Source organism: Mobula birostris, chromosome 4 (assembly GCF_030028105.1).
Source record: "Mobula birostris isolate sMobBir1 chromosome 4, sMobBir1.hap1, whole genome shotgun sequence".
Lineage (NCBI taxonomy): Eukaryota > Metazoa > Chordata > Chondrichthyes > Myliobatiformes > Myliobatidae > Mobula > Mobula birostris.
In genome coordinates, this window is record NC_092373.1 from 26,819,719 (window position 1) to 26,836,127 (window position 16,409).

A 16,409-nucleotide genomic window follows, 5' to 3' on the forward strand; every position below is an offset into this window, starting at 1 on the left:
TGTCAGAATAGGCCAGCTCCCATGAAAGGTCATCAGTATGCTATCTTACTCTGTTTTTTCTCTTGTTATCCAGTGTTATTCTCTTATTTCAGATTTCCATCTTCTGCACCGTTTTGTTCCTGCAGTATGTTGCATTTTGAGTAGTGTTCCCTTTTTCTCCTTCCTCTTTTGTTTTCATTTATCACCCAGTTAAATATACAGGGGTTAACCAGTATGATTAACAGACCTTTGCCACTTTTATTACAGCTGTTACTGTCACCAGATGAATCATTGCCTCTCCTCATCTCCATGCAATTATACACGTTCTTGCTCTTTCCACCCTATTCCTTCTCTGCAGCTTAAGAGTTTGACTGCAGTCAGTTCTGATTAAAGACCCTTGACCTAAAATGCTGGAGGAACTTAGCAAGTCAGGCAGCAACTATGGAGGGGAATGAATCACAGAAGGTTGGTTTGCATGTGCAGTAGGCTATCAAGAAGGTAAATGGAATGTTGGCCTTCATTGCCAGAGGGATTGAATTCAAGAGCAGAGAGTTTATGCTGCAACTGTACAGGGTACTGGTGAGGCCGCACCTGGAGTACTGTGTGCAGTTCTGGTCTCTTTACTTGAAGAAGGATATACTGGCTTTGGAGGTGGTGCAGAGGAGATTCACCAGGTTGATTCCAGAGATGACGGGGTTAGACTATGAGGAGAGATTGAGCCGGCTGGGCCTGTATTCGTTGGAATTCAGAAGAACGAGAGGAGATCTTATAGAAACATATAAAATTATGAAAGTGATAGATAAGATAGAGGCAGGAAAGTTGTTTCCACTGGTAGGTGAGACTAGAACATGGGGACATAACCTCAAGATTCGGGGGAGTAGATTTAGGACAGAGATGAAGAAGAATTACTTTTTCCAGAGAGTGGTGAATCTGTGGAATTCTCTGCCCAATGAAGCAGTGGAGGCTACTTCAGTAAATGTATTTAAGACAAGGTTGGATAGATTTTTGCATAGTATGGGGATAAGGCAGGTAGGTGGAGATGAGTCTGTGGCCAGATCAGCCATGGTCTTATTGAATGGTGAATCAGGCTTGATGGGTCAGGTGGCCTACTCCCGCTCCTGTTTCTTATGTTCTTATGTAATAAGCCATCGGTGTTTTGGGCCTGGACCCCTCCTGACTTGCTGAGTTCCTCCAGCATCTTGCTTGTGTTACTGAAGATTTCCAGCACCGGCAGAGTCTCTTGTGTATATGCCCCACTTTATGGTCTCCTTATGCCGCTGATGGTGTGCTTCCACCATTCAGATTTTGTTATCCGTTACTGCTTAACTTCTCTCTGAGCTGGAACCCCTATCGCAAGTTTCACATGGATTTGCTGACTAAGTTTCCTGACTTTGATGCTACTGAAACAAGTAACCGAGAGTCCATTTGTTGTATAAGGTATGGATGGGGCCTAATTTGGAATATTGTGTGCATTTCTGATCACCTACCTGCAGAAAAGATATTAAGATACAGGAAAGAAAGCTCACCGATAGATGTCTCTATTTATGAGGAGGCTGAAGAGAGCTAGGCTATGCGATCTGTACTCACATCCTCCTACGGGTGTTCAGTAGGGAGCATCCTAATGTGCTGCGTCACTGCACGGTATGGGAACTGCACTGTGGCTCTACAGTGGGGAGCCAAAGCTGCCCAAAGTATCAAGAATATACACACAGAAAGGTGCCGGAGAAAGGCCACCAACATTGTCAAGGATCCCACCCACCCTGCTCATGGACTGTTTGTCCCACTCCCATCAGAGAGGAGGCTGCAGAGCATCCATGCCAGGACCATCAGATTCAAAAGCAATTACTTTCTCCAAGCAGTGAGGCTGATCAACACCTCCACCCACTGCTCCATATTCCCAACCACCACTACTTTTTTATTTTTTGTCAGGGTCATTCTGACGTTATGTACAGATATTCCTTCCTGTGCCTAGCATCACTTTATGGACGTACGAATAATCTACATGTAATGGTACCCTGATTTGTATTTTTACTGTTATGCTGTATGTATTTCATTTTGGCAGTTCTGTAAGGGCAGTCTGTTCTGCTTTCAGCTTGTTTGGGTTATTGTTGAAGATGAGGGATGAGGAGAAACGTGTGCCATGCAATGAGGATGGGAGAGCTGAGGGGAGGTTTCTCTGGTGAGGGACACTAAGGTTGGGCTTGGGGCTTTTTTTCGAGAGGAGGTGAAGAGAGAAGATGCTGGGGAGAACCAGTCATAGCGTACAATCCAGTGGGAGACCCGTTTGAGATGGATTGCGAGTGACGTTCGGAAGGTGGTGTGGGCGTTTATGTTAATGAGGGCCCAGCGCGTGAGTGACAGGGAAGTTCAAGATGAGCTCCAACTTCTGCGCATTTGACTGTTATATTAGAGTGGGCCCTTTTTGTTTTTCTTTACTAACCCTTTAGTTAAGATTCATAAATATAATTCCTTTAATCGTATACAGTGTACTGTCTGTTACTTCGCATCATTAATTTGCAACAGGATAGCAAATTACACGGCAGGGTTTGGGGTGGGAGTGCGTCTCAATCTCATGAGTTTGGCCGGGCCGCAGCTCGTCTTCCCTGGACCTGCACAACTGAGGAAACTGCAGTGTTTCATACAAGTTATTTTATGTATTTATATTTTTTAATACTGTATTTTTAAAATCTTATTGTGGTTTTGTGTTGCTTAGGATCCGGTGCATGAATTATTTCCAGCATCGGCTGGAAATGACATGAAACAATCTTGATTCTTCAATAAGACTGAAAGAGTGCAGAGAAAATTTACAAGCATTTGCTGGGACTCGAGGGCCCGAGTTATATGGAAAGGTTGAATAAGTTAAGAGTTTATTCCCTGGAGCAAAGGAGAATGAGAAGAGATTTGGAAGAGGTGTACAAAATGATGAGGGGGCATAGAGAGGGTAATTACAAGCAGACTTTTTCCTCTGATGTTAGGTGAGACTGGAACCAGAGGTCACAGGTTAAGGATGAAAGGTGACATGTTAAGGGGAACATGAGAGGGAACTGCTTCACTCAGAGTGGTGAGAGTGTGGAACGAGCTACCGTCGGAAGTGTTGGATGCGGGTTTGATTTCAACATTTAAAAGAAATTTGGATTGATACATGGACGGGAGGGGTGTGGTCCCGGTGCAGGTCCTTGGGACTAGGCAGTGTAATAGTTCATCACAGACTAGATGGGCCAAAAGGCCTTTTTCTGTGCTGTAGTGTCCTATGAATCTATTAGAAGTCAGTTGATTACAGTAATTTCCATCAGACAATACCTGTAAAGATTATTTGGAAAAATCTGGAAACTTGCCTGTGAGAATGGGGTAACTTAATAATTTTAAGATAATATAATGAAAAAGTACATGAAGGTTCACTTAAAGCCTTGTTTTTATATGCCAGTGAAGAAAAGTGTTATGCACGATTGAAATCAAATAGGAAGAACTGTTAGAAATACTAAGCATTTAGAAAGATGTGTAATGTTTTGTTTCTTGTGAAAAGGGTATCATTTTGAAAGGTTAACAATGTCTGTCTTAACACGAGTATTTTCTACATTTACTATTTCTGCCCCTTTCAAAAGGGCTCCTATTACATTGGAAATGCAGACTGCAATGTGTTTCATCCCAAAGTCAGGGCAGCAGTGGAAAATGGGCTGAAGGTGAAGTTGAGGGCATAACTGAGTAGTTAATTGATACCAATAGCAGATTTTCCTTCCCTGGAATGCACTCAGGAGTTGAAAAAGGCTGCACCATGTTAACATTTGGATCCAATGAGCCCAAGACTTAAAGGGTGTCTGATACGCCCAACACGGCAATAGAGTGTAGATGCAGCAGCAGTGAAATCAGAGTAACTTTATTATCAAACTATGTGCATCTTATCATGTACTGTACTGCCTTGATATTCATTTTCTTGCCGGCATTAACAGGAAAATAAAGCAATACAATATAATTTATGGAAATCTATACATAAGCATAAGAAGATTTTGGTTACAGTAAGTGATCCACCTTGTGCACTCCGTGCTGTCCACTTGAGGGAAAGGTTTCCTCGACCAGAAACAGTCTACGTTGAGCAGTTTGTTCTTGTCTCTGAGAATCCAATGAGCTAATCGGCTGTGGAGATCACTTTGCCTTGCTGAAGCTCCAGTTGTGTTTATTTGCCATTCTGGGGCCAAGGGTTCTTTTTCTGAAGCTCCGATATCTGTACGTATTCTGATAAAGTTGTGTTGTTACAGGTTCAGGAGGCTGCGACTGAAGGCAACTGCTGCTTCGGGACTATTGATACATGGTTACTGTACAAACTAACAAAAGGTAAGGCTTGCCTTGTAGACGAAATGTTAGCTTCACCAAAAGAACAACGAAGCCCTCATTCAAAATTGTGATTGATTAAAGCTTCTCAGTCTAAGTTACGGATTGAATACCATCCTCCTGCTCTGTACAGAAACAACTTTAATAGAGGTTCACTTGGCATTTGTCACAGATCTTGGAAATAATTGAAGCATTCTGATTGGTTCATTTCTCAAGGCATAAAAAGCAAGCAATAAAAAAAACACATAAGCCACTAACCATACTTCATTATGGTAAAATGCCAGTAACCCATTACCTGAGTCTTCAGAAATTACAATACTTGGGTGTCTGGTTCTGAGACCCTAGTCCCCACCTTGTGCTCTTTCAACTTGATGCTCCACTTGAAAATGTGTTATAATACCATGTAACCATTCAAAACTGAATTAGGAATGAGTTATTAACTGGGGTAACTTCTAATGGTCCAGAAATCTGTCAATCCAACGTCAAAATCCTAAGTGTATAATATTATTAGAGTTTTACCGTATCTGTCAAATGAAAGTCCCAGGAAACAGTTCAAGCCCTTAAGTCCCTGTTTTTTTAAAAAAAAAAGAAAGCATCTAAAATGAATCAAGTTTTAAACAAAAAAAAGGGACAATTGTTAATTCCGTGTTCCATTACTTTAAGGGACTTAAATCTGCATGTACTGTCCCTTTCTCTGGCCTTCAGAGCATTTATGTTGGAGGAATATGTGCAGGCAGTAGGAACCGGCTGTCATTAGCTAAATCAGTTCTGTTCCGAGCATGGTTGTTGAGCTTATTGTTGGGTAATAATGTTTGTCATATTAGTAACCACCTGATATTCGCTGTAGCCTAACTCTTTCCATGGACTACTAGAGTAGCATAGAGGCTGTCACTTGAAATCTGATTTTTAAAAAAATCTAAAGGAAGAGCTTTTTCAGTTCTTATGATAAATGGTTGTTCACAGGGCTATGATCCGTTTTTATTGATGTTGTAGGAATGAGGATGTGGTTGCCCAATCAGTACCTTGACCCTGCTCTGCCACCTAACTAAATCATAGCTGGTGTGTGTCATCCCTTCATTTACCTGGCTTTGCTTCAGAATCCCTTGATATCCTTGCATAATGACCAAGTAACTAGAGGGGTGCTTAAGCTAAGAGAGGAAATGTTCAAACAAAATGTGTGGGGCAAGTTTTCCACATGGATTAATGGATACCTGCCCAGGAACAGTGGTAAAGGCACTTACGATGGAGATATGGAGATGCAGGCGGGAGGGATTGGGTGTCATTAGCTTAATTAGTTCAGTACAATTTCAAGGGCTGGAGGGCCTGTTCCTGTACTGCTCTTTTCAATATTCTAGTCTTAAGTTCCAACTGTCCTCAAATACTATTTTTTTAGGGAAATGTTTCTGGATTTCCTCTAGAAAATATATTTTAGTTTCCAGTGTGTTGTTGTTAAATCTCTGTTCCCACATTTGACAGAGCAGATCCTCAAACTTCAGCCGATCAAATTTTAAATGTTGTATCAATCCTTATCTTGAATAGAACATAATCCAGGTTTCTGTGTTCTGTGGCTCGTCCATTTCAGTCGTTCGTAGTGGATCTGCCCTGTATCCCTTCCACGCCCAGTGCATTCATCCCTGGGTCCCTCTAAGACTCTTAAGAATAAAATACAATTTCAGTCTGCTCCCCCAAATGAAGGTCAGCATTTTGATTGGTGTTTATGGTTTTATTTGACTTTTTGTGTACTTGCATTCTATCTTGCACCCCCCTTGATTTCTTTCTTCCTTTTACATCTTTAAAAATAAAATCCACACCATAACAATGTGGATCCAGAGTGAAAGACCCCATAGTTGTCTGCATTGAACTTGAACCACTTTCTTTCCCTGTTTACTTGCCATCATGTGGTTGTACAGTACTGACTTCCCTCACCCAAGCCATGACTGAACAGTCTGGAAAGTTCCCGCCTGTTGTATTGCATGTTCCTTTATCCGCACTCTGAATGGCGCTTCACTGCATTTTCTGAATGCCAAGTCACAAGGTTAGTTCTAGTTTCACATATTTCAGTCTTGTTACTGTGTCACTACTGAATGAGCATTCCATTGCCACTCTGCAGTTTTGCCATCCTCTGTGAGATGTGAAAAGTCTTGCATCTTTGTTCACATAGACATAGCCCTCCAAGTTTGTTTTCACTGGCTATTCTGGGAAATGATAGACTGCCGACAGCCACGGTGAGATTAAATACGCATTGACTGCTTCAGTGAACTATGGGCCTTATCCAGTGGGAGCAACAGGTACCTCAACAGCGACCACACAGTAACTGGCCCAGGTTCCCAGCTTTCTCGAAGACACCCCTTTCAATGGAACCCTCACAAACAACCCTCACAATCAAAGTGGCCAACTGCTCGACAGAAGGGGATGACCCGGTGTATAAATATCTGTGAGTCCAGTGTTCAACTTGTTAACTGACGGCAGCAGTCTGAGATGTCTGATTTCACCGCCTCCCCCTGCCCCACCCCCCCCAAACTTGGCATCTCAAGATGAAGTTGATCGGATTAAAAGGCAGAACACTTACAAGGTGTGCAAAAGGAGGATATAATTGCTTTTGGTCATTGTGCCCTTCTGTTACCACATTTTATGCCTTTGCCCACTCTTACCCAAGATGGTTTTCACTGCCTATTAATTGTTACGGGTACTCTCTCTCTTCTCAACAATTGTGATATTGTAAATCCTTTTACTTTATTGTTTCCTAATTCTAAAGGAGTCAGAAGTAATCTCTAATATTAAATTTCTCATTAAAGACTAGCTTGTTAATATAGGTATAAAAGGAAATGGGAGGCTTCATCCAGGATTCTAATCTATTCGGGCAAGGGGACACTGGTTTAGGGTGCTCTTGTATGAGGTGTGGTCCCCATCGGAAATAGTATTTTAGGAAAGGTAGTCTTGGAAGTGGAAAGAAAATTGGAAATAGCAGAGTGGGAATGTATGATATTTCTGGATGATTTAGATCTGTTATCTAACCTCAATCTTCCTCATTAAGACTTAAGTATTTTAATTTCGGTCACCTCTACTTTGTTACCCATGTTATTTTTTAAATGTAGGTGCTGTATTCGCAACAGATTATTCGAATGCAAGTACCACAGCAATGTTTGATCCATATCAGGTATTTAATTCCTGTTTATTGTTGCTATTCATGTGTGTTTTGGATATTATTAGGAATTTTGGACAATGTGCACCTGTTTTTTTTTCTTTTCAGAAAAGCAACACAGTAATTGTAATGTTTTGAGTCTTTACCATTTAAAGCCTAATTTATGGCAGCATCGCGGTATTACTATTGCAAATTAGCAGTAACTAATGGTTATCTTTTCAGTTGTGCTGGAGTGGATTCCTTGCAAACCTCCTCTCAGTGCCTCTTTCTATTCTCCCTCCAGTAAAGGATACTAGGTAAGCATTTTCATTTCTAAATCACGTTCACTGTGCCATACTGATAAACTACAGCGTAGTTAAAATAATTGCTTGGCATTGAATCAATGGTGAAAATATGCATGAAACTTTGATCTTTGGGCACCTTTCCCTGAACCCTGTGGCTGGAGAATTAAAGATGCTATAAATTCTACCCACTGGGTAATAAGGGGCAAATTCAACATCGTCAGTTGAAGGGCTTCAGATATGGGCTGGTGATCTGTACTGAGTTTATTAAATTAATTTAATGTATTGAAACCATAATTTCATTTTTCCCCCTGAAAGACTTCACAGACGGGCAGATTAATTATTAAACACCAGTGACGCATGTTGCCTTGGTGAAGGTGGAAAATGTGTTTACCTATTTTAAAAAATTGAGATTCAGGACAATGATGTATGAGATTGTGTGATCCATTATGAATATACAAGCTGAACAGTACAACATTAGATTAGGATTAATTCTATATTCTGGCATTTGGTCTCGTTATCAGTTTTGATGTCCTCAAACAATTTGTTTGTATTTGCATTACTAAAGTTAATGCAACTTGCAACATTTTTCTTGTAGATTTAAGTGTTTTTCTCTTGGAATGACTTGTAAGCTAATTGAAAATGAGGGCTTAGTTGAATTTGGCCTTTCCCAGTTTTAAAGATACTGAATGATCCAAGAATGTACAACAGTTGGTTCAGGGAAAGATGAGCAAGGCATTTAATTCTATTAGAGAACATGTAAAAATCTGAAATGGTGTTCTTTATCCCTTGTGTCTACATCATCCAAAGTTCAAAGTAAGCTTATTATTAAAGGACATATATGTCACCATGTACACCCCGAGATTCATACTCAATAAATCCATAATAGAAATATAGCCATAATAGAAACATTGAAAGACCACATCAACTTGGACATTCAACCCGTGTGCAAATACAAGAAGAAATAACAATAATAAATTAATGATCAAGAAATATTGAGAAGATGAGACAAAGAGTCTTGGAAAGTAAGTCCATGGGTTTTGGGAGCACTTCAATGATTTGGTTCAAGATCCTGATGGTTCAGGGATAATAACTGTTCCTGAACCTGGTGATGTGAGTCCTGAGGCTCCAGTACCACCTTCCCGATAGCGGCAGCGAGATGCGAGCATGGCCTGGGGTGGTGGTGGGCCCTGATCATGGATGCTGTGTAGATGTCAAATTCTTGAATCAGAATCAAGTTTATTATCACTGCCATGTCATGAATTTTGTTGTTTTGCGGCAGCAGTTCAGTGCAATACATGAAAATTACAATAAGAATACAGGGAAAAAATAGTGCAAAGAGAGAAGAGTAGTGTTTATTGGTTCATGGGCCATTGAGAGATCTGATGCAGAAGAGAAGAGAAAGAAAAGAGAGAAATTGCCTTTAAACTCAGGAGAGAGCATAGGCCATCAACTTTTTTTGCTGTTGATTTTTCTGTAGCGGGCAATTTCTTTTTTTACGAGGTCGAGTTGCTAGCTCGACGCTCAACCCAGCACGGATGGAAAGTGTGCCTGGGGAGCCGGCTGGGTTCGAACTTGGGAGCCTTCGCTCTGAAGTCTGGCGTTAATGCCACTACGCTACCAGCCAGCTCAGAGGAGAAGAAGCTGTTCTTAAAACATTGAGTGTGTGTCTACATGCTCCTTGAAGGTAGTAATGAGAAGGGGGCACGTCTGGGTGGTGGAGCTCCCTTAGTGATGGCTGGTGCCTTCTTGAGGCTATTGCCTTTTGAAGATGTCCTCAATGGCAGGAAGACTTGGTGCCCATGATGGAGCTGACTGAGTTTACAACCTATTCCAGGCATGATGCAACCTGTCAGAATGCTGTCCATGATACATCTGTAGAAATTTGCAGGCGTCTTTGACACACCAAATCTCCTCAAGCTCCGAATATATCCACTGGCATGCCACCTTCATAATTGCCTCAATATGCTGGTATTACTGATGCAAGGTTGCTGATGCGACACCGCTCAGCAAGCACTTGGAAATGAAATTCGCTGACTTTTCTTCCTTGCATCTTCCTTCTATCCCCGGTGACTTTTCTCCCCCTGTCAGATTTTGGTTCTATTTTCCCCTGCTAGATCCTTGCTCATCCTGTCCTGATGCTGTTCAGAAGTCGAATTTGGATTGTTCTTTGTCTTCCTCTATTACTAACCTAAGGTACCACTTTCTGTGGATCAAACTTACCCAGGTGTTCTCTCACAGTCTTACACATTCCCCAGCACCAGATCCAGCAATGCCTCTTCTAGCCACCCTGTCAACATTTTCGTCAAGGCAGATCCCCTAATCACACTTAAACAACATCCTTTTTTTTTCACTTTGACATTATTTCAGCTACCATTTTATTTGACATTAAGGTCGACTCCATTTGAACAAATTGCCATAATTTCTTTGGAGATTTGTTGCTGATGACTCTTACTATTTGGAGATGTAAATAATATCCCCAGTAATCCTCGTTATATTCGTTCTGCCATTGCCTCTCAAGGAGTAGCCACCTTTCCAACACCCAACTATCTGCTCGTATTAGTTTTGCCACCTGACCTTTTTGTTCATTTAAAAGGTCTCCATCAGACCTTTTACCTATTGAACTCATCTCGTCCTCATTGTTTTGCACCTTTTTCTGTCGATGCCTCAACATCATATTCAACATCATATTATTGAGGGTGTTTAAGGAGGAGATTGATAAGTATCTAATTAGTCAGGGTATCAAGGGATATGGGGAAAAAGCCAGAAACAGGAACTAAATGAGAGAATAGTTTAGCTCATGGTGGAGTGGCGGAGCAGACTCGATGGGCCGATTGGCCTGCTTCTGCTCCTTTGTCTTTGTGATCTTGTGATCCAAGATGGCTGTTTATACTTTCTTGACTGAAATTTATGTAGATAAGATGCTTTGAAGAAAAAGCCTGACACCGATTTTTAACTTGATATTAAAGCATTATATACTTGTATAATATAATTCCTGGCTTAAATTAATGTACTTTTGCTTCCAATATTTTAGCTGCAAATTTGGTTATACTGATCGAAGTATATTTGGTACTCCTATTCCAATAATGGCTTTGGTGAGTACAGATGTATGTTTAATACTCAAGTAGTGTTTCTATTGGCTCTGGAGTGCTAGCATTTAATCCAGTTATCAGTGCTAAGTATTCTGATTACTTGGGAGTTCATTGTGACAGTTTTTCAAATCAATTTGAAAATTATCACTGAGCCTTGAACCAGTTTCCTGTCAGAGATCCTGTGTTGTCATTACATCTGACACCTTGAGCTAGCATAATTAATTGATACATGAGAAAAAATCTGCAACGTTGACTCTGTTCTCTTTCTGTTGATGAGAGGTTTTGGCATTCCCATTTTTGTTTCAGATTTGCAGCACTTGCATCTTTTTCTCTGGTAACCTCATGGAGTCCTGGTGAAAGGCCGTCAGACACAGGAGTAGAGTTTGGCCCATCGAGTCTGCTCCACCTGATCTTGCCTGATTTATTATTCCGCTCAATCCCATTCTCCTGCCTTCTCCCCGTAATATTTGATGCCCTTACAATTAAAGCCTATCAACCTCTGCTTTAAATATATCCAATGACTTGCTCAAAGAACTCCAACAGATTTGTTTGTCACGTACCTCCAAGTACCCTGAAACCTCACACTTAATAATTGACTCCAACGTCTTCCTAACTACTAAGCTGGGCTAACAGACCTATAATTTCAAAGAAGAGAAAATCTGCAGATGCTGGAAACCCGAGCAACACGCACAAAATGCTGGGGGAGCCCAGCAGGCCAGGCAGCATCTAAGAAAAGAGTACAGTCAATGTTTTGGGCCGAAACCCTTCGGCAGGACGCAATTTCCTATCTTCTGCCTCCCTCCCTTGTTTAAGAGAGTGACATTTACAATTTTCCAGTCCTCCAGAAGCAAGTAATTCTTGAAAGATCATTACTAATGCCTCCACAATCTCTTTAGCTATCTGTTTCAGAACCTTGGGATGAGGTCAGTCTGTTCCAGGTGACTTATCTACCTTCAAATCTTTCAGTTTCCCAATCATCTTCTCCTTGGTAATTGCAACTACACTCACTTCTGCCCCTGACACTCTCAAATTTCTGGCATACTGCTAGTTTCTTCCACAGTGAAGACTGATGCAAAATACTTACTAAGTTTGTTCACTATTTCTTTATCCGTCCCTCCCCTCCCATTGCTATCTCTCCAGTGTCATTTTCTAGTGATCTGATATTCACTCTCATCTCTTTTACCCTTTATGTATCTGGAAAAAAAGCTGTTATCATCTTTTACATTATTGGCTAGCTCATCTTTTCTCACCTTGTGGCTTTTTAGTTGCCTTTGTTGCTTTTTGAAAGTTTCCCAAACCTCAAACTTCCCACTATGTTTTTTTTGCTGTGTTATATGGCCTCTCTCTTGATGTTATGTTACATTGCATTGTAACTATCAGTTCGCAATGTTACGAATTTTAGACTCATTGATAATTTTCAGGAGACTTTATTCCTTCAATGAAATGCTTGTTTGGAAATTGTAGTCTTATTTCAATGTTTGGATTACCTTTTGTCTTAAACCCATCACCCCTACTGGGGAATAGGCCACCGACACTAGCTCACCTGCGTCCTGGGCCAGTCATTCAAATTGTTCCCTGGTGTGTCCTCTCCCAAGGGTGAGGTCTTTGGAGCTTCTATTGGTGTTTCTGTATCTCCAGGTTTTTACAGGACATAGTCACTAGCCCCGTGCCCAGCCGTCCTCCTTTCACAACCATTCTTGGCACTGCCCATGGCGGAGTTAGATTATCTGTGGAGGGAATTAAATGATTACATTCAGCAGACGCCTTCTGAGTCAGACAAAAGAAACTGCACATGCTGGCCTCTGTCCCACCCCCAACTTTTTCACCTGGATTGCATCTCTCTGGTTCCACCTGTCACCTAGGGCCTCTATTCCACTCCCTTTGTACTGGTACGTGTTGACAGCTTTTCCTGTTCCCTGTCAGGGTCTCAATCTAAATGTCGCCTTGTGCCTTTTCCCTCCATTGATGCTGATTGAGATCAGTTTGTGGTTCTGAGCCACCAGCTTATTTTGTGTCTTTTCCTTTCGCATTGAATGGTTGGTTTCTGAGAGAAAATCAAAAATTACCCTGCGGGGTTGGGGGGGGCGGGTTAGGGAGGGAAACTTCTCTCCTTGTACTGCCTGTATATAGTCCAATGAATGGAAATTATTTCTATGGAGTGGGTAAGAGGAAGATTAACGAAGTAGACACTGATCTTTGATCACCAGTAATAACTATATGCTATTGATGGCTGCCAGTCAAATAGGTTTTGTGTTGGGCATGTGGCCAAGTGGTTAAGTCATTCGTCTAGTTATCTCAAGGTCACTAGTTCGAGCCTCAGCTGTGGTAGCGTGTTTGTGCCCTTGAGCAAGGCACTTAACGACACATTGCTCTAGTCTGTGGGAGGAGTGGCGCCCCACACAGACTTCCAATCTGCGCCTTGTAAGGCATGAAAATGCCCAACGCAGGCCTCTCATGGTCTGAGTCGATGTTCCCTCCCTCTCCTCCCCCAAATGGGTTTGCATTTAATTGATGCCATTGATTTCATTCCAACCAAACATGCAGATAGAAGGAAATGGGTACCTGACTTGTGCAGTTCATGGAGGAGACCAAACATTAGTTTCTCCCCATGAGTTTCTCCCGTTTGCCCCTTGTGAACATAAAGGGAAAAGGAGTGCTGTGAACGTACAGAGTTAGGGGTGTTAAAGTGACAAGTAGTCTCACAGCAGCGTGGGCACGTCTAATGCGTTTTCTCCTTTGCCAGGCGGCAGATCAGCAAGCAGCCATGTTCGGGGAATGCTGCTTTGAATCAGGCGATGTGAAGCTCACTATGGGAACTGGCACTTTCATGTCCATCAATACTGGAACTAATCCTCATACATCTGTAACAGGTACGCAGTCGTACTTCAGTCACAGCTGTACACTCAGCATCAGATTTAGTAGCACTGACCAATGATGTGAAATTTGCAGCAGCAGCATAATGTTAAGATATAAGATGTAGAAATTACAAAGAGTAGTGCCAAAAAAAAATGAAGTAGCGTTTACTGGTTTGTGGTCCTTTCAGAAATCTGGCGATAGGGAAGAAGTTGTTTCTAAATCATTGAGTGTAGGCCTTCGGTCATCTGTACTACGTCCCTGATGCTGGTAATGAGAAAAGGGCTTGTCCTAGATGGAGAGGGTCCTTATTGGTGGCTGCTGCCTCTTGAAGATCGCCTCAGTGGTGGGGAGGTCTGTGCTGGCGATGGAGCAGGTTGAGAATGCAAACCTTCTCAGCCGCCTTGTGATCCTGTGTTTTGAGCCACCATTCCAGTCATCGTTCCTACCACTTAGAATTCATTCACTGAGGTGCTATTCCTTCGTTCTCAGTGATATTTTCTTCCATTTCTTAATGCTTGGATTTATGTTTTCAGTCTTTTTCTTTTTTACCTAGGAGTTTTACAATTCTCTTTTGTCATTCCTCTTCATCAAACTCGTGTGTGTGTGTTTGCAGAATTCTAAACTGCTCCAATCCACTTTTTCTGTCAATTTTATATGCCTCATCTTTTCATCGAATACAACTCTAACTTTTGTTAGCCCTTATAGATTTGCTTCCCCTTCTGTGTTTTCCTAAATAAATAAATAAATAAATTTGTATTTTCTATTTGTTCTCTTCTCTAGCCAGGGTTATAGATAGTCATAGTCATACTTCATTGATCCTGGGGGAAATTGGTTTTCATTACAGTTGCACCATAAATAATTAAATAGTAATAAAACCATAAATAGTTAAATAGTAATATGTAAATTATGCCAGGAAATAAATCCAGGACCAGCCTATTGGCTCAGACATACTTTATTGATCCTGAGGGAAATTGGGTTTTGTTACAGTTGCACCAACCAAGAATAGAGTATAAATATAGCAATATAAAACCATAAATAATTAAATAATAATAATATGTAAATTATGCCAGATGGAAATAAGTCCAGGACCATCCTATTGGCTCAGGGTGTCTGACCCTCCAAGGGAGGAGTTGTAAAGTTTGATAGCCACAAGCAGGAATGACTTCCTATGACGCTCAATGTTTCATCTCGGTGGAATGAGTCTCTGGCTGAATGTACTCCTGTGCCTAACCAATACATTACGTAGTAGATGGGAGACATTGTCCAAAATGGCATGCAACTTGGACAGCATCTTGTGTCTTATGATCTCCCCTGTTTTAAATATCCGACTCAATTTTCATTCTTTCAAGGGTTTTTTTTTTCTATCCCTCAGGTAATTTTACTAAATTTGAATGGATCTAAAATAATTTGGGCTTAAAAACTTCTGAAATTTTGTATTTATTTTTCATTTTGGCACAACTTTGTGGGCTGCAGGGACTGTATTGTACTGTAGGTTTTCTGTGTTTCTATTTGTCTATTTTTTTTTCTCTGCATTACCTGGAGACACTTCTTTATTTCTTTCCTGGTCTGAGTGTGCATGACTAATGTTTGTTGCATCCACTTCAATGGTAGCCATTCTGAAGGGACATTGAAACGACCACGAGAATTCAGCTGAAATTCCTTGAAGTTGTTTAAGAACTTGGAGTTGGTGGTTGTATGCTATGTCAGTGCAGAATGTGTGGCGACCCTTCCAAGCTGCCCCCATCACGTTGTTAGGTTTTGTTGGTTGTTAATGTAAACAATGCCTTTCACTGTATGTTTCAATGTACATGTGATAAGTAAATGAATCTGAATATTGGCCAGCCACGTATAATATGAATCTGGAGTACCACATTGCTGAATGGGAAGAAACTGAAACAGGCACCCTGATGTTTTACTTTATTAATACAGGACTTTATCCATTGGTTGGCTGGAAAATTGGATCTGAAGTAACATATATTGCAGAAGGAAATGCTGCTGATACGGGTAAAGTGATCCAATGGGCACAACAACTAGGTAAGGAGCTACATTGCTGTGTGTGCATTTTTGTTTTTTGGAGGGAAGACTGTTTGCTTTAACTTTGTTATACTCTCGGTACAGTTGTTTTTAAGTCTATGAAATTTGTTGTTTAAGCATCTATTGGATCAATAAATATTGGTGATTTTAATGTAAGAGGAGTCTTTCTTTGTGCTTCTGCTTCTATCATTTGGTTTGTGAATATTCTTACGTCAAGTTGAGGCAGGTGCATGCAGGGAAATGCCTCGATCTCCTGGATTCCTCAGTTCATTTTATTTATTTCAAGAGTTTAAATGCAGGACGAGGAGCCTCATCCACAGCGGCATTTTTTTCTAATCATTAATTCAGAAGGTTTTCCTTCCAATGAATTATTTTTGATGTAGAATCAGTCTTGTACATGTGTGACATTTTTTCTTCCTCACTAGTTCCTACACATACCAAGTCAATGACAGATATTCAGCATTTGGTGTAAAGATTGTAAGGTGTATGTTAGTTCAGATAAGTGAGAACCACCTTCTTCTCCAATAGCAGTTTGGGATTCTCCACATTCTTTTGAAAAGGTGATCCCCATCTACTGATGAGCACTTTGCCTCATCAGAAAAACACAACTATTGATATTTGATACTCTGTACTTCTGCAATTGTGTCAACAGGACTGGGGATCATTGATATTTGACTTGAATTCAGAATGAGCTATTAT

The 16,409-nt window shown here is 41.0% G+C and overlaps 1 protein-coding gene across 1 annotated transcript in view; it reads left to right on the forward strand.

Annotated features, from left to right (window-relative positions):
• The window catches only part of gk5 (glycerol kinase 5), a 92,316-nt gene that overhangs the window by 60,005 nt on the left and 15,902 nt on the right, over positions 1–16,409 (forward strand). The window contains exons 6-11 of the mRNA XM_072255035.1: positions 4,233–4,308; positions 7,401–7,462; positions 7,670–7,743; positions 10,763–10,823; positions 13,564–13,690; positions 15,606–15,710. Coding sequence (XP_072111136.1) covers positions 4,233–4,308; positions 7,401–7,462; positions 7,670–7,743; positions 10,763–10,823; positions 13,564–13,690; positions 15,606–15,710 — 505 coding nt within the window. The remainder of the gene's footprint in view (positions 1–4,232; positions 4,309–7,400; positions 7,463–7,669; positions 7,744–10,762; positions 10,824–13,563; positions 13,691–15,605; positions 15,711–16,409) is intronic.